General features: G+C 44.0%; 1 protein-coding gene and 3 non-coding genes across 4 annotated transcripts; 1 reads left to right on the top strand and 3 right to left on the bottom strand.

Annotated features, from left to right (window-relative positions):
- Positions 1-306: 306 nt before the first annotated feature.
- On the bottom strand, positions 307-497 carry LOC133134158 (U2 spliceosomal RNA). The gene has a single exon (XR_009709275.1). It is a non-coding gene; the product is annotated as a U2 spliceosomal RNA (small nuclear RNA).
- A 3786-nt stretch (positions 498-4283) lies between these two features.
- On the top strand, positions 4284-4474 carry LOC133134159 (U2 spliceosomal RNA). Its single transcript, XR_009709276.1, has one exon. It is a non-coding gene; the product is annotated as a U2 spliceosomal RNA (small nuclear RNA).
- Positions 4475-9359: 4885 nt separating this feature from the next.
- LOC133134157 (U2 spliceosomal RNA) lies at positions 9360-9550 on the bottom strand. Its single transcript, XR_009709274.1, has one exon. It is a non-coding gene; the product is annotated as a U2 spliceosomal RNA (small nuclear RNA).
- A 3624-nt stretch (positions 9551-13174) lies between these two features.
- Positions 13175-17755, bottom strand: LOC133133607 (F-box only protein 24-like). Its single transcript, XM_061249709.1, has 10 exons — positions 17681-17755; positions 17488-17571; positions 17236-17362; positions 16314-16525; positions 15912-16131; positions 15472-15630; positions 14814-14929; positions 14503-14634; positions 13779-13949; positions 13175-13517 (listed from the first exon to the last, which is right to left on the bottom strand). Exons 1-10 carry the CDS (start codon positions 17753-17755, stop codon positions 13200-13202), a joined length of 1614 nt encoding a protein of 537 aa, XP_061105693.1. The 3' UTR covers positions 13175-13199.
- Positions 17756-17925: the final 170 nt, after the last annotated feature.

The following is a 17925-nucleotide window of genomic DNA, read 5'->3' as shown; positions in this document are numbered from 1 at the left end:
GTTACTTTGCAAATAAAACTTCTCAGATTAAAAATACTAGATTGTTCCTTGTTGGAATTCTTAACATAAAAGCTAAACAGAAGAATATCTTAAATACAATAACCTCAATGCCTACCCACACATGGAATTTAGCAAGAACATACAATACGCTCCAGCAGTGTTGACACATTTCTTGCCAGTTTTAAAACATTTTTCTTTCAAATCTAAGGACACTGGAACACCCACCATTCAAAGTCTGGTAAAGTTGAACACTCAACCATTAGCTAGGAACAGCATGCTATTTTATACCACGTTTTTTCCCCGGGAGGGGAGTGCACCGTTCCTGGATGTACTGCAATACCAGGTCGATGCGTGGAGTGGACGGAGCAAGCCCCTATTCCATCTCCCTGTTCCAAAAATCAATTTAATATATGGTCCCCAGATAGGGGACGTATCAGATATTAAACTGATAAGAACAGATACTACACTTGATCTTAGCCAAAAGGCCGAGAAGCGATACTGAACGATACTTGAGTCGAAGGAGTCATTGCGGGAAACACAGCGTACAGTGACGGCTTAACAAATGTGCCGTCCGTTTCATAACAACCGCGACAACTGCAATACTGTCCACAACACATGAATAACACAGCATGGTATTAATTGAGCTCAACTTAATATTTTATTAAATTGTTTGATAATTTCCCAAATATCCCATGATACACCAGAAGGTACATTACAAAATTCCACCAATCACCTCGTCCGTCTTTTTTTTTTTCTTCATACGTCACTTCAGTAAGCTGCGGAAGAGGCACACTATGGCACTTTGCTGCTTGCGCTTCCGTGTTGAGCAGATTTAATCACCTCTACTTAAAACAACATTTTTACCAACACGGTGTTGTGCCCAAACGCACACATGGGATTTTTAATCTGCATCTACTTTGTAAAAGTGACCTGTGTCCGATACCCGTATTGAAATAACCGGCGTGCGCAGCGGAGACGATGGTTTGGTTACCAATGTGAAAGGGAAAACCGCATCGGCACGTTTAGGCTTAGACGAGTCGTATTGGCAGATACCTGACATCGATCTCCATGTTGTTGTTGTTTTTTTACTATTTACACGTTCATGCATATCTGAACTGTACCACATGTGAGCAAAGAAATCGGTATTGGGTCACTTAACATGCGGGGTAAACATACCACACTGAAAACCACGACACGCCTTACACAGTGTCCGTTACATTCGTCATTTGCGTGAGCGTTACATTATTGGAAAGTAATTTCTGCTAAATTATTTTTTAAGTAGATGTTAGATAAATTATGCATTTTTGTTTATTGGGAGACGTTTATTACACATTTACTGTGGCCTGTCTATTGTGCAGCTATGGAAGGTCACCAGCACCCCCCTGGCACAGAAATGCACACTGAAGTAGATCGGTACCTAAACTGCCTGGCCCGTTCCGTCCCTCAGTGGAAGGCAGCAGGTTCAGCTCCGTCAACCACACGTGATGTGTCCATACAGGCAGGCAGGTTTTCCTGAAATGTGTTTTAATGAAATCCATCTGTAATCTATGTTACTGAGCTAGCTATCTTGCTCATCTGTCGCTTCGGCGACCAAAATTACACATCTGGGCGCACCTGGGGAATGACTGGTATCTATCAAGAAGGGCAAAGGTTGAGGTCAAGGTGGTTTTTCTTTTCTGGAAGTTTCCTTAGATTGTTAAGGTGTGGGTGCGCCTGGTACTGCGGTCGCTATATGAATAGGTCATGGGAAATTTAGTTATACTCGCTGAAATTTGATCACCTGATCTGAAATGCCCACACAAGTTTGAAGTGTAGCCAGGCCTCCCGTTTCGGCCTCCATTTTGTATGTAGCCATAAGTTAAGCTAGTGTCCACATCCATTTCCTCTGGTTAGCAATTGCAGAGTAATTAAGCAGTCAAACTGGCGTATCTGGAGGTAACAATGTTAAATGTAAAATTCATTGCTTGTGAGCTCGGTAATGATGACTAGCTAACGTCTGGAAAAGGATACTTGGCTGTAGGCCATGGCCGTGTGTAGGCCTTCATTTTGTATGTAGCCACGAGTCTAACCACCAGGCGTCCACAATGTTTTAAAAATTGCTTCGCTGGCCGGGAATTTTCATCTTTCTTTTATGGCTACCTTAACATAAATATACAGGTTTTCTCTCGTTAAATAATATTGAGCAATTGGCCTATTCATAAGTAACGTCAATTGTATTAAGTAATGTAAACTTGATTGAGTGGAAGCTAGCTTGGTATTTATAACAGTTCTGGAAATTTTCATTATTAGCTGCTTCGGCATATCGAACTACCAGCGACTTGAAAGTTTTAGGAGGAAATGGCAAATTGGAGCTAACGTAAATAGCTAGATAGCTGTCTGTGATGATGGGCACTTTCGACAAGGGCAATGGCGATTTTGTTCTCTTCATCCTGCGTCCGAATCAAAATGACTTAAATTAAGGGTGTCTTTAATGAAGCAGCCGTTTTACCTCGATCCGGGCTTGTTATGGGACTCAATTTCCTGTAGCGAGTAACAGATCAGTGAAGCCTGGTAAATGGCGGATCCCCCCCGTCCCATCTGTACAGTAGAAATATCACATGACTCATTAGCAACAGCAATGCAGTCAGCAATATTTGGTAATATAACTCCCACACCAATATCACGAGTTACTCTCTTGGAATAATCGGCATCACTAGCGAACGTATATTTTTTGAGGTAATTTTCTGATGACATCTTCCGGACAACTGTTAAGGCAATTTGCATATCTAACGTTTCAACGAAGTTTAGGGAAACAATTGGTGTCTAGGCCAACGTGTTTATTTGTATTGCTGTATTCAAACGATAACGTATAACAAATTAGATATTTACTTATAAAGAATATAAGCTGAAATCACAAAAATAAAACGAATAAAAGAAACTGTACATTACATCGGACATTCTAGATTTATGTTAAATTACATGCACTTATCTACAGATTCTTCATGTTTTCTTTGATTTAATATTTTGTTTAGTTTGTTTAAAAGTTAGTCCTATTTAAACAGTAAGTTTTTCTTTAGCCCCTTTACATTTGAGTAAAGTACTGTAAATTGAGTATCAGTTTAAAAAATCACATTTTGACCAATTTTTCCATCATAGCAAATGAATACATTCTTTCCATTAAGCTGTATCTTTACAGCAATAATAAAGATAATGTCTAATGTCTTTCCAAAATGACATGATGTGAATACAATAAAAAATGTGATCAATCTATCATTTCTATATCTTTTCATTACCTGGTTAACAGGAAATATGAAATTAATAATTTCACAAGACTGCTCTCAACGTGTCCCAAACTCAAATTCAGTGTTTTTTCGTTGGTTACGTCACGATATATGAATTATTTGAACAGTCCGCTTAGAGGCGCTAGTGCTCCGTAAATCTGAATTAATTTCAGACACTCATTTCGGCTTTTTTATGGTGGTTGCACCAACACTGTCCCGTTGCGAGGAAGTGGTACGAATATTAAAAGTAGTTATAATAATGCTTCACATTGTTGGTGGTGCCAGAGTCTGTTCATGTATGCCTGTTGTGCTGGTCACGTTGAATCTCGGGTTACTAGCCTAGTCGTACTTGTTTTTGTCGAGTTTAATTTCTTAAGTAGACGTTTCTGCGCTGTATCTGCTGCTTGAAAATGCTTTTAGTTTTCTTCCCCATAAATAAGGCTATTTAATGTTCAAAAGATTAACTCAGATTAATTACTTCCATTGGGGAACATTTAGTCTGAAATTGTTGGTATTGAATAGATTAAGTTTGGCTAAAGTTACCGTGATACACGATTCAGCAAGAAACGCGGAATAGTGACAGTCTGTGATTAGCCGATGGAACGGTTATAACCGCTTTAATACATTGTGTGTGTCGTGGAGACTGTCTGATAGACTGTATATTTCAATGAGTGGAAGATTTAAAAGTTCAATCTGCTCGACGTGCAAAATTACACGCAGCAGCAAAGTTCGTCCTGTATGTGCCTCTTCCGTTGCCGTAGTAATCCATTTGAAAAGCACAGTAAGGCGAACTGGTGATTGGTGGAAAATATTTTTATTGTACCTTCTAATGCGAAATTAACGGTAACATAAATCGTAGTATATGCAGTGGAACTGTATAAGCACCCTACTGTAATGTGTTGTGTAATGCATTATTTACATTTTCATTTTTGGGGATTGTTATGAAACGTAGCCCAGATCTGCCATCGTCACTGTACGCTGTGTTTTCCGCAATGACTCCCTCGACTCAAGCTGTCGTTCAATATCGCTTCTCGGCCTTTTGGCTAAGATCAAGTGTAGTATCTGTTCTTATCAGTTTAATATCTGATACGTCCCCTATCTGGGGACCATATATTAAATTGATTTTTGGAATAGGGAGATGGAATAGGGGCTTGCTCCGTCCACTCCACGCATCGACCTGGTATTGCAGTACATCCAGGAACGGTGCACTCCCCTCCCGGGGAAAAAACGTGGTATAAAATAGCATGCTGTTCCTAGTTGATGGTTAAGCGTTAATACTTACTTCTCTAGTAAACTGTTATTTACAGACTTTGAATGGTGGGAGTGTTCCAGTGTCCAGATTTTAAAGAAAAATGTTTTAAAACTGGCAAGAAATGTGTCAACACTGCTCGAGTGTATGCGTGTGTGTTGTATGTTCTTGCTAAATTCCCATGTGTGGGTAGGCATTGAGGTATTGTATTGAAGATATTCTTCTGTTTAGCTTTTATGTTATGAATTCCAACAAGGAACAATCTAGTATTTTTAATCTGAGAAGTTTTATTTGCAAAGTAACTAACACTAATCCACAACCCAATAATCTCCACAAACAAACCAAAATACCGACAAAGCTGCAAAATCATTTACAAAGTACAATATTCCCGTTTTAAACCCCGTTATTTGCCCAGGAGATGAGTGCGCCGCTCCTGGATGTACAGTAGGGTGCAAGAAGTTTGGCACCCCTGGTTTAAATGTCTCTTACAATGAACCTTTATGTGAACAAAGCAAACCTGAACTCTAAATGGTACGGAGTTAAACATGAGACCTTTCTGAAAATTTTAAAGCAAGATTACTTTTTATTTTCATTTTTTAGTTTACAAATTTTAGAAATTCAAATTTCCTTTTTCTTCTAAAACATTTGTGTGTAAAAGTTTGGGAACCTTTTTGGATTATTATTTGTTACTTTAAAAAAGGATGATTGTGTCTTAGATGGGAGAAGAATGAGCACGTTGAATAGACTGCGTTTCAGATTGGAAAAGGACATGTTGAATAGACCGTTTCAGATGGGAGAAGAACGAGGACATGTTGAGTCATTTGAGGCGTTTTGGAAAGGGAGTTCTGTTTGGATCACTGCAGCTATTGGAGGATGACGTCTACTGCATGCAGCCAAACATAACGGAAGGTTGCTATGATGTCAGCCTACACTCGCCGGGCAAGCTAGAGGAGTCAACCAATACGTCCTAGTTTTAAAGGATATCACAGTGGAATCACTGTTCAAGAAGAACCAGCTAGTTCTTAAGGTGCACATGTATCGCTTCTCAGCCCTTTGGCTGAGATCAAGTGTAGTAACGAAGCGGTCATCTCGATGGCGCCAACGGGTACTCAACAGCCAGCCGGAGCTGGGCTGAGAAACACGCTGCGATTCCGATGGGAAAGGACCAGGGACATGCTGAGCAGACTCTACAGTTTGGAAGAGAGATTCTACTGGGACCGTTGAAACTAACTGCGAACAACGTTTATTGTTTACAGCAAAATTCCACCAAAGCGGACTACGACGTGAGCCTCCACTCAACCCGTGGGTGACCGAAGACACGATAAGGAGTATCCCGGGCAGATGCGTCACCGTGCTGCCAGGGACAAGAGAAGTTGTGCTGGGCAGCTGGACGGGTGAATGGCAGTTCGGGGTCCTATTGCGAAAGGACCTGACCGGCAACGATGGATTCACGCACCCCCCAGCGACTTTCACCATTGGTGCAGATAGAGGCTACCTGCTGTATGCAGGCCAACACGCCCGGTCATACAGCAGAGTCCTGCTCCCTGCAGAGACGCCGCGATTGTGAAATACTGGGACACAGCATGAGGAAGAGATGTAGCATCTGCAGTTCTGCAATACTGGGACACAGCATGAGGGAAGAGATGTAGCATCTGCAGTTCTGCAATACTGGGACACAGCATGAGGGAAGAGATGTAGCATCTGCAGTTCTGCAATACTGGGACACAGCATGAGGGAAGAGATGTAGCATCTGCAGTTCTGCAATACTGGGACACAGCATGAGGGAAGAGATGTAGCATCTGCAGTTCTGCAATACTGGGACACAGCATGAGGGAAGAGATGTAGCACCTGCAGTTCTGCAATACTGGGACACAGCATGAGGAAGAGATGTAGCATCTGCAGTTCTGCAATACTGGGACACAGCATAAGGAAGAGATGTAGCACCTGCAATACTGGGACACAGCATAAGGAAGAGATGTAGCACCTGCAGTTCTGCAATACTGGGACACAGCATGAGGGAAGAGATGTAGCATCTGCAGTTCGGAGGAGCATCTATTCCCTCAGTGCCCGAGGGATGCCAACTCTTATGCGGCCGCGGCCAAAAATGGCCACCAATGGAGAGGGGGAGCTGGGCGGAGCGGTGGATCTGTCTGCTCCACTCGTCCAGCTGGAAGAAGCCAACAACCAGGGAACCGAAAATGGCACCGTCTACAAGATGTTTACGTTCAACGTAACGCTACAGGATGTGTGGTCAACAACGACAAACTGATGACTTTACAAATTCAACAGAAAGCTCTATTTGAAGAGGTGAATACCTTGCTATGAAAAGACAAATTGAGAAATATGCAGAGGATGAAAATTAAGACAAGACAGAGAACCATCACTGCGCCGGTGGGAAAACGGGGAAAGTCTCCGACAAAGATACAATGATGAAAATGTGTAGAACAATATGAACAAGTTTTCCCCAAAAAAACATAAAACCATGAAAAAGGGGAAATAGAGTTTTGTTGGCAAAAAGGTTTGAGAGAAGCTTTAGAAAGATATCCACGCAGAGGAGATGCACACCACCTTGAAAGAAATGAAAAATAAAGTACCCGGACTTGACGGATTAACTAAACCGGGGCAAGAGTCTGTTTCTCTCTCAGTTCTGGAGTGAGACACTAACTGCCCCCTTCCAGTGGGAACGTGGCTTGAGAGAGAGAGAGAGAGAGTAGTGTAAAGTGTAGAGTAGTGTAGAGGCTCCAGCATATCAAGGGGCATCTCGTATGGAAATACGGAGGGCGATTACAAGTTTTAAAAAAATAAGGTATACAAAAAAACTGGATTATGGATGGAAAAAGAAGGTTCTTTCAGCGGTGAAGTATTAATTTTGAAAACAGACATACCATCACTGCTACACCTAGCATACGTTTTCCCAATGCCACCATTTTTTTGAAATCTTTCAATTAAAACCAAGTTTAACTTTGCTTGGGGAGGGCATGAGGACTTCAAATGAGACAGTGTATCAAGGAAGATGGCAGATTTCCCACGTCCCCTTTAAATTACACATTTTTCCTTTCCAAGGTCGTCTCTCATCTTCCAAAAAACTGTCAAGTCCTCCTAAAATTCTAGTTATCCAATCCCTTATGATTGACAACGGTTAGCGAAAACACCGGGAGCAGAAATCTTCCATCATTTCAGCAAGATAATTAAATGGCTTTTTGCTTTTTTTGGGTTCTGCAGCTGAATCATTCTGGACATTGTTTACCCGATTTCCAAAACTCGAGTTTCATGTGTAAGATTTAGTTTTTCTTCCCCTGATCATGTTGGTGGTGTGGGGCTTATTTTCTGGGAATGTTTGTGATTTAGTTCACATCATAAAACATAAGTGTTTAGTAATATCTTGCTGGTGATGGGTTTTTGTGTCTATTGTTTGCAATTAGGTGTGATTTTAAAAGAAAGGTTTTTAATTCTTTAAAGAAGATGTTTGTTGGTATGTTTTGTTTGAAGAAAGTATTAATCTGTGGTTTACTGTTCTTGGATTTTAAAGAATATATATTTTTTAATGTTAAGAAATTTGTCAACCATAAAAGATGCAGGTTTTCCTATAACAGACAGTATTGTTTGTTCTTGCTAAACTCTCATATGTGGGTAGGTATAGTATCGCCTTTTTTCCAAATATGTTAATCGGACGCAATCGGACGCAATCAGACGCAATCGGACGGTGTCCAGAAGCCCAGTCCGTATGAAGAGCGCAGGGAGCAGCCCCTGGAGGAAGGCCGACGGCACACACCCCCGTCTGTGGGGCTCCTCTCACACAAAGGGGACAAAACAATAACCCACATAGCCCAATTTGAACCTTCCCCTTCTTCCACCGTCTCCTTTTTGGAAGACGCCGCTGCCTTTCATCAGGGAGGGGCTGCGCGATCAAATCAGAGAAACAAAAAATAAACAAAACCAGTGTGTGGAGCGAGAGGGCCCCATCCTCACAGCACATGGTCTGATGGCGCTGCGTGGCCAGGCGGGTCTGGGGCCTGGTCGTTTCCTCGGTCTCCCAAAACAGGTTCTGCCAAGATCCTCCCTGACTGCTCAGGGCGTTCTCTACGGGCCTACCAGGGGACGCGCCAGTGGAGGATTTTCAACATCGTAAAGCAGGTCCTGTGGGAGACGAGAAACATCAAGGTCTACCAAAAGACCACGGTGGACCTGGTCACTCTGAGGAGGAAAATACAAAATCTCCTGCAGGACCGCAATATTCAACTCTAAATTTAAAATGAGTTTATGAATCAAACATTGTTTCCATTCATTATATGAATTAAGTTCAGTAAATTTAAACCAAAGTAGCCACCGGCTATAACACTCAGTGACCACCAGGCTTTGCTTTAAAAGGAAACGGCTGACTTGTACTTGGAAGTTATTCTGCAAGCTTTCTCTCATGAAGTCTCACTGAAACGCATGAATCATGCGACTTGGCAAATATAATGTCCCACGTCAGCTTATAGCATTACGATAAAGAAATTATATATATATATATATATATATATACAATGCATGCAACCTTATTAAACCATCTCATTTTAAATTGGAATTCATTAATGAAATTGACTAGACAAGAAAAAAATAGTTCTGCTATAATTTAAGAAACCACATGAAACAGTTTACAAAGCTTCCAACATAGGAATGTGTCCTTGTTGGTTACAAGATGTATTTTCTTAAAAACACCATGTCTAAAAGCAAGAACCTAAACGCATATCAATACGGAAAACAGAATTATTTCACATGAATTACTTAATTTACCCATTTGTTTCAATGGTTATGTTACGTACATTTAAGTGCCATCACTTTTCTTATACCACGTTTCTTCCCCGGGGGGGGAGTGCACCGTTCCTGGATGTACTGCAATACCAGGTCGATGCGTGGAGTGGACGGAGCAAGCCCCTATTCCATCTCCCTGTTCCAAAAATCAATTTAATATATGGTCCCCAAATAGGGGACGTATCAGATATTAAACTGATAAGAACAGATACTACACTTGATCTTAGCCAAAAGGCCGAGAAGCGATACTGAAGGACAGCTTGAGTCGAAGGAGTCGTTGCAGGAAACACAGCGTACAGTGACGGGATGGAATACTTGGGTTCCGTTTCATAACAATCCCGACAAACAAAAAGACTACTGTTCAGTAATACACAGCACATGATATTCACAGCTCGATTGTGTATGTTGTATTATTTGATAACCTTTAAAGATCGCATGGTGTATCAGAAGGTAGCCGAGCTATACCCGCCGTTCGCGTTACTGATTTTTAAAGCGACACTCCAGTAAACTACGGCAGAGGAGGAGGCACAAACCGCACGAAACGCGCCGGGCGCTCGGGATTTGCTGCTGCTTCGAAGTTCGCACGTTCAGTGGTCGTACAGTAATTCAACTAACATCCAGTCATGCGAGTAACAGTTTACAGTTTAAAGCATGTTTCATCATTTAAAAAAACCGGTTTAAGCACGTGGTTTTAATGTTGTGTTCCTTATACACCGATCGGCCACATCTCTTGTAACTGTCTGCAAACAGCACAATATGAACTGGGGCTGAAATCTCCCTGAAATGCAGTACCGTGCAGTGAGGTCTCGGACTAGGTAGGCTGACACTAATCAGAAAGACATTTCGGACGCTCTTTAGAGGCTTTATTTTATTAAACTATTTTAAAATAATTTATATTCATAGAGATCGGCAAATGCCATTTATCTTCATGCATTTATCATGTATATATTATGAAAATCACCAGATCAAGTTGGGATGTTTAGAACACGAAATAATCTTAACGTTATCACTAGCGGTAGCTCAATGTAGCATGATAGAAACGGTCATCGATAGCAGCCTAATGTAGCTCCGTGTTGTGGCTTACCTCACTGCGCTGCGGGCGTCAATGAGAGAGATCTCGCCATAGAATCTCAATTTAATGCCATTGATTTAGTAGTAGAAAGTTGAAGGGAGAGCTAGCTACCAGCCCTGTTTGTTGCCATGCCATTGTAAACAATCAAAGTACGCTATCAGCTAGGTAAACAACACTCCTGAACATAAACATGTAAATATGCAATAACAGTCAACATTAAAACAACCAGAAACATAATAGCGAATATAATTTCTTGAATTGCCAAAATGTAGTGATTATTATGGTCGCTACGGTATTTTCACCCGTCAACTTCAAATATAGACTACTTATAACGTTCTCAAGCAAGTGTCAATTCAATGCCAGAGAGCCGGTAAAACAGCCAATTAATAACGTTAGCTACGTTAACATCAACGTCAGCCTTTTACAGAATGCTTAGTTTAGCAAGCTTTCGCTCAACCTACTTTCAAAACATGTTGCGGATGGGCCACTTCGTTTCCATTCAATAAATAAAATAAAATAATTACTAATAAATAATTAATTAAATAAATACGTTACTGTAAATCTATTATAGAAATCTTGAGTGATAGCTAGTTAACGCTTCCCAAGGAAAAAAAAACAGGGTGGAGGAAAACACTAAGTGAGCTGCTAACTGTTCGTCCATATCGGCCATTACATTAAGAGCCCCACATAATCTCCGCGATTGCATGAGCTAATCTCATCGTTCCCACGGAAAGTTAGCTCTTGTTTAACCAAAAAGCATGTAGCATCAATGAGGCTTTTTAGAATGTCCCCCGCTGCTCGTCCAGCGCCAGGTCTATACGTGAACTCCCAAGGTTTTAAAGGTGAATTGACTGTGCACATGACTCGCCGACTGTTTAGTATTGCTGCTGGGAGATTATTTCAGTCACCACCACCGATTTTGGTCCACACACTATCGCCACGAGAGAATAGCAAAAACGGAAAGCAGAACAAATTGCTACCTGTACCGCAGACACATAGCCAGTATTTTCGCTTGTAGCAGTCAGTTTGGAATGATCGTGTGAACTTCTGCCATTTTATCTGTTGCAACCCGTTTCTTAAATGAAATACTTGCGAATGTGCTAATGTCATCCATGTTTGCGATCGTCAGCGACTGACGTAAAGGCGCGGGAACATATTACCTTATAAGGGGGATTCATATACCAAGGCAGCCGCAAGTTGCGTAAATATTACAAGCGTGTGTATTTACTGTACGCAAATAATGAACATGGATTCCGAAATGGCACTTATTCGTTGCAAGCACCGCCATTTGGGACAAAATGTGGGATTGCACTTGTGACTGAAACGAAGACCATACACAGTTGAGCCCAGGACCATTACATTAAAATCATTCGCCAGATTCGCTTACCCACAGAATGAAGTAGCCGTGTAAATTTAAGCGATAACGTTATTCTTATAACTCATCTGCTTTAGGCCTCTCGTTTGTATCTCAGTGTTCGCAGCTGCGTGTAGCCAATTCCCTCGTCTTACCTGTGTAGTTTCACAAATCACTTATTCTTGTTTAACTCGATCGATTCAGGGTTTAAAAATATTCACCTGCAAAGTTGGCCATTTCTCCGTTCGTGGAAAACTGAAACGGCTGCATTTAGGCAACCTTTACATTGGCAAGTTAAAATTCAAACTCCCATTTCCTTAGAAGAAAACCCACTTGTACATTTTTCCATTAAAACATTTTAATGATATTTTTATTAGCCGCATTTTTATATTCAAACCCAGACTAGTATATTTAACCATTTTCTGACATTAGTTTAAGTTACTTGAGATATCGCTCGAATTGAAGCCTACACATAGCTATGCCTAGCTACCAGCACACAGTATATTCAGAGGCTAATTAAGTATAGCATGCACAGATAATGCTAGACTTACGTATCGACTGGAGAGCGTTATGTTCGTTGTGGGCGACGCTTATCTAAGCCTAGTAATAGTTCATGACAACATATATAGCTATGCTAGTAAAACAAATAACGTGAAATAAAAGTAGACGCCGTGTTGTTTCAGTACCAAACACACCGAACTCACGCACAAATCGATGCAAAGTTGACTTCCGGAAAATAATATAATCTTGACCTCAAAATGTGACCTCACTGACGTTCATACTCCCTTCTCTTCCGGTGCGTCTAGGTTCATAATTTCGGCACAGTAGAACGAGTCTCAAATAAAAATGGGAACGTGTGATTTTGTGCCGGAGGTATGCGAGTGACCATAGTTAAAGTAAGTTAGATGTACAATAAAGAAATATATCTTCTTTTTTTTCGCTTTAGATTCATGCAAATATCGCGATTTCTGCCCAAAACCAATTTTGTAAATAACTGAGACTGTATTAAATTACAAACTGCTTACTATGCAAAAATCACTGTTAGCTTTATTTTCGTTGAGAGTTGCACACATAAAAATGTTTCCCCTTTGACTTTTTCCAATTCACGCTTAGAAAGTGAATTACTACCACCTACTGGCACTGCAATGTAAACCGAGTAAAAATGTAAAATTCACCTTTCCAGATCGGTTGGTGTTGCTAATATAAGCATTAATATTGTGTTACAGGCATCGTGCCTTTGGCTTTGTAGAAACTTGTTTGGTCTTTGTAGTATGATCTTGTGGAGTAATCAGACAGACCACAACACTGCCAAAGTAAAAGTGCTTTATTTATGAAAATAAAGACAAAAATGTTGAGGTAATTACAGGCATGTAATTTCATATTGGACAGCTGATAAAAGAAAATGGACCACCTTATTAAATCCTTACAAAAATAATGTAGCTTGAGAACAATGAGAGGGGGGTTGCATCTTTAAATTTGGAACTGTGTGGTAGAAGAAGAGGCTTGTTGCATTGTGGACAGGGCCTCCTCCAGGAAGTCCTTGTGGGCGGAGCTAAGAGTCATGTGACTCTGAACAGCCTCTCTCAGCCTGGCTAGCTGTTCCTGGAGATGGCCACACCCCCTCAGCTGTGACAGGCACCTCTGGAGCCCCGCCCTCTCAGCAGCCTCCTTCTCTGACTCCGCCCCCAGTGGGGGGGGATGGAACAGGAGGGGCTCCTCGATGTCATGGCAACAGAGCAGGTACAGGTGGTACTTAGAGGAGCAGAGGACTCGGGTGCTCCGGGGGGTCTGAAGTAAGCAGGTGTGCAGGTGAACAGGTGAGTAGGTAAGCAGGTGTGCAGGTAAGCAGGTGAGCAGGTGTGCAGATAAACAGGTGAGCAGGTGTGCAGGTGTGCAGGTGAACAGGTGAGTAGGTAAGCAGGTGTGCAGGTAAGCAGGTGAGCAGGTGTGCAGATAAACAGGTGAGCAGGTGTGCAGGTAAACAGGTGTGCAGGTGAACAGGTGAGTAGGTAAGCAGGTGTGCAGGTAAACAGGTGTGTTGGTGCTCACCTTCACGCTCAGCCTGACGAAGACAGGGCTGCCCTGAGACCAGCCAGGGAGCCGCCCCCCCCGGCCGCACCCACAGCCCTGCACCTCCTTCTCCCCGGCCTCCCCCCGCAGCAGGGCCAGGGAATGGTTCAGTCCACAGCACACTTCCACCGGGGTCAGGGACAGCACCACCTGCAGGGCAGAGAGCGCCAGCGCACTGACAGCTTTCAGGAGAGTCTGGATTTGAGCAGCCATGAGAATCTTACATTGAAGACCATTCCTTTGTTTTTGTAATACAGTGAATACATTTGGGGTTGAGATAAAAAATGAACATGAGACAAGAGTTCAGAATTTCATCTTTTATTTCCTGGTATTTACACCGAGATGTGTTAAACTACTTCGAACATAGCACCTTTGGCATCAGACCACCAAATTTTTAGGAAAGAAAAAGTATTGGAACAGAAAGTATTTAAGTAAATGAAAGTAAATGACAGCCTGGAGGACACAGACTTCAGGCCTCTCCGGGGGAATATGGTTATTACACTGGAGCTGAAATCCACCATCCTGGATATCTGCAAAACTGAATGATACTGCCAGCAAGGCCAAAATAGCTGCTCACTCCACAGCTAAGGCCACCATCCAGCGCTGAGTGAGGCACCTTTAGAACTGCTGGAGGCCCTGGAACTGGGAGGTGTGTGTGTGTGTGTATTGTGTGAGGTGTCTGTGTGTGTGTGTGTGTGTGTACCTGCGTGGGCTCTCGTCGGTCAATCTTGTCTCCGGTCCCCAGCTGGCCATGATTGTTGCTTCCCTGCATGAAGACACACCCCCTTTCATCCAGCAGGCAGAGATGAGTGAGTCCCAGAGAGCACCTCACTACCTGAGAGAGGGAGGGAGGAGAGAGGGAGAGGGAGGGAGAGGGAGAGAGAGTGAGGAGAGAGGGAGGGAGAGAAAGTGGAGTGGGGGAGAGGGAGAAGAGGGAGAGAATGAGGGAGAGAGGCTGATGTTGGGCGGTTGTTGTGGGAGGGGAGGGGAGGGGCCTGGCCTGTGTTGAAGTACCTTGGATGGCAGGGGGAGGAGCATTGGGCCGGTGTTTGGGCTGAACCCCTGCAGAGAGCCAAACAGGTGCCGATGGACCCCTGCAGAGTGTGTCTCCACATACACCTCACCCTCACCTGTACAACAACACGTTATACATACACCTCACCCTCACCTGTACAACAACACGTTATACATACACCTCACCCTCACCTGTAAAACAACACGTTATACATACACCTCACCCTCACCTGTAAAACAACACGTTATACATACACCTCACCCTCACCTGTACCACAACATGTTATACATACACCTCACCCTCACCTGTACAACAACACGTTATACATACACCTCACCCTCACCTGTAAAACAACACGTTATACATACACCTCACCCTCACCTGTAAAACAACACGTTATACATACACCTCACCCTCACCTGTACAACAACACGTTATACATACACCGAACCCTCACCTGTACAACACGTTATACATACACCATGCCACGCTAGGGCTGTGAATACTACATACTACTCAGACGACATGAAAATCAGCTGAACTCTGAAATCCAGGAGAGCAAACATATCATATCAGAGTAAAAAGACACCGCAGAAGTTCAGCTGAATTTATACCATCTGTGTGTCAATCAGATCGAAGTCCCGCCCTCTGTGTTACCTGTAATGTACAGGGCACTGCTGTAACTGGTGTGGATCTGTTTGACTGCCAGGTCAGGCAGGGAATGGTTGATCTCTCTCAGGGTAAGCTGTACAGTGAAGGAGCGGGGCCTGTTCAACTGGGTCTCATTCAGGGGAACTGTGTACACTCTACCAGTGCCTGAGAGAGAGGGAGAGAGAGAATGAGAGAGGGAGAGAGAGGGAGGGAGAGAATGAGAGAGAGGGAGAGAGAGGGAGGGAGAGAGAGAATGAGAGAGGGAGGGAGGGAGAGAATGAGAGAGAGGGAGAGAGAGAAACAGAAAGAGGAGAGAGGGATGAGCTTCCACTGCTGCCAGTGAATGTGTGAATTGAAATGAAAGAGGGTGAGATAGCAGTCAGAGAGGTGACAACATTCATCCAGCCAATCAGAGCCCAGAGCCCGGCCTGGCCCCTCCCACTGACCGGTGAGCAGCAGCAGGGTCCTGTTGACCTCTGATCCCATGAGTCTGAGCTGGCTGAAGGTCATGGAGGGGTGAAAGGTCATGTGGAACACGCGCTCTCCGCTGTACTGCTGGTAGATCTCCACGCTGTCACTGCGCCTCCCGCAGCCCGCGGGGAGCCGCGTCATGAGCACGTACACGTACTGCCGCCGGGACACGTCACTGCGGGGGTCCACCGTGACCTGGGGAGCAGGGGCCACGGGCAGGGGCCACGGGCAGGGTCAGGACTACAGTGTTCTCAAAAAGCGCTATACAAACAAAACTGAATTGATTGCTGTTTTTCTTTACCTGGACCAAATTTTCCCCCTGCCCTCTGCCAGGTCCCTCCCCCCCCGGTCCCCCCGTCCCCCTGCCCCCCCCTCACGTCTTTGACGTTCCTGCAGAGCACGGTGCTCCGGCTGGCCTCACTCCAGACCAGCTGCCCGCTGGGGGAGAGCGCCACAGCGTCGCTGAGCGAGAACACCGTGCCCTGCGTGTCCCACAGGAAGTGCTTATCACAGGTGGGCAGGATGCGCCGGAAACCCAGAGCCCGGCCCGGGGCCACCGCCTGGATCATACAGGGCCCCGCCCGCCCCCCTGCCCCCTTCAGAGAGAGCAGGTACAGCGCCTGGGTGTCTGTGTGGGAAAGAGAGCGGGGTGTCACACACACACTCACTCACACACACACACACACACACACACTCACTCACACACACACTCACTCACACACACACACACACACACACTCACTCACACACTCACTCACACACACACACACACACACACACACACACACACTCACTCACTCACACACACACACACACACACTCACATATACACATGAACGCAGACACACACACACACACAAACACACATATACATTTGTATTCACAATCACGTCATGACATCTATACATCTGTAAAGTACACACACAAAGAAATGCCTATGTACGTGCCCTGGTGTAAAGTCCAGCTTGAAATGACCTAGCCATTTCAAAACATAGCTTGAGCTGGCCTAACCATGTTGAGTAAGGAGCCTGACCTGGTCAACCTGCTACCAGCTGCATCAAAACCTAGCTTGAGTCGTTCAGCAGCCTGCGCACGCATAACATCGGCACACATACTCACCCGCACAATTATTTCCACATTTTAAACTGATATGTTACATTTTCTGTGAGCTCTGAGAGGGGAAACGATATGCAGGCAAATGCTCAGACACAAAAAACACAAAACGTGCAGACTCGCTCCTACAGCGCAAGATGGCCGTCCTCCTCCAGTTGTGAGGCGCGGAGGTGTTAGGGAGTGAACCCGTTGTCTGGCGACGGCAGAGCGCTTTCCAGAGGGCGGGGCTGAGGCTCAGCTGGTGGAAGGCGTGGCAGGTAGCCCCGAAAGCGATGACGTCACCAACAGACACCCAGCTCAAAATCTGCTCCACCTGGCGGAATTTTGTTTATTTGATAATAAATGGCAAGAACTTTTATTTTAAAATAAGATTTCAGGAACATAATGATGTACTGTATGTGACGTTTCTAACTAACTGCGTCTGCCTGCCTGTCTCACCATCTCAGACGGCAGGGATTCGATGGTAACCCGCGAAACAGCATCTTGTATGGCCGTAGATGTCACCGTCTTCCTCTTCTTAGACTATCAGGGGGTATGCAAACACGAGAACCTTAAAACTCTCTCCCGACAGCGACGCGCCTTGCTTCAACATCTTCTGACCCATTCCCAAACTGTCCTACTCCACACTTACAGTAGAGGTCGCTGCAGACTTAACACTCTGGTCTGGGAGACGTTTCCTCCGCTCTTTTTCCGTATTGTCGTCCATTGGCGATATTTACTGGTGTTATCACTTTTATTCTAGAAATTACTCTCAAGTGACACAGCAGATCTTGGTCTTTAATCCTGTCCCGACTGTTTTCTGCGGTCTTGCGAAGCGAGCAGTAGTCAAATGGGGTTTTTGGAACCCCTCGGATTATGTATCTCAAACCATAATGT

The sequence above is a fragment of the Conger conger genome, chromosome 7 (assembly GCF_963514075.1).
Source record: "Conger conger chromosome 7, fConCon1.1, whole genome shotgun sequence".
Lineage (NCBI taxonomy): Eukaryota > Metazoa > Chordata > Actinopteri > Anguilliformes > Congridae > Conger > Conger conger.
Note: the sequence above shows the minus strand (reverse complement) of the source record. Positions and strands in the feature narration are given on the sequence as shown.

What these genes read in the sequence shown, in the direction of transcription:
- LOC133133607 (XM_061249709.1), bottom strand. Translation starts at nt 17,755, where the DNA reads ATGGACGACAATACGGAAAAAGAGCGGAGGAAACGTCTCCCAGACCAG. An exon ending in TCCTCCCCCTGCCATCCAAG is followed by an intron (nt 14,635 to 14,813) that starts GTACTTCAACAC and finishes TCCCTCTCTCAG; the next exon opens with GTAGTGAGGTGCTCTCTGGG. An exon ending in ACCGACGAGAGCCCACGCAG is followed by an intron (nt 13,950 to 14,502) that starts GTACACACACAC and finishes TCTGCCCTGCAG; the next exon opens with GTGGTGCTGTCCCTGACCCC.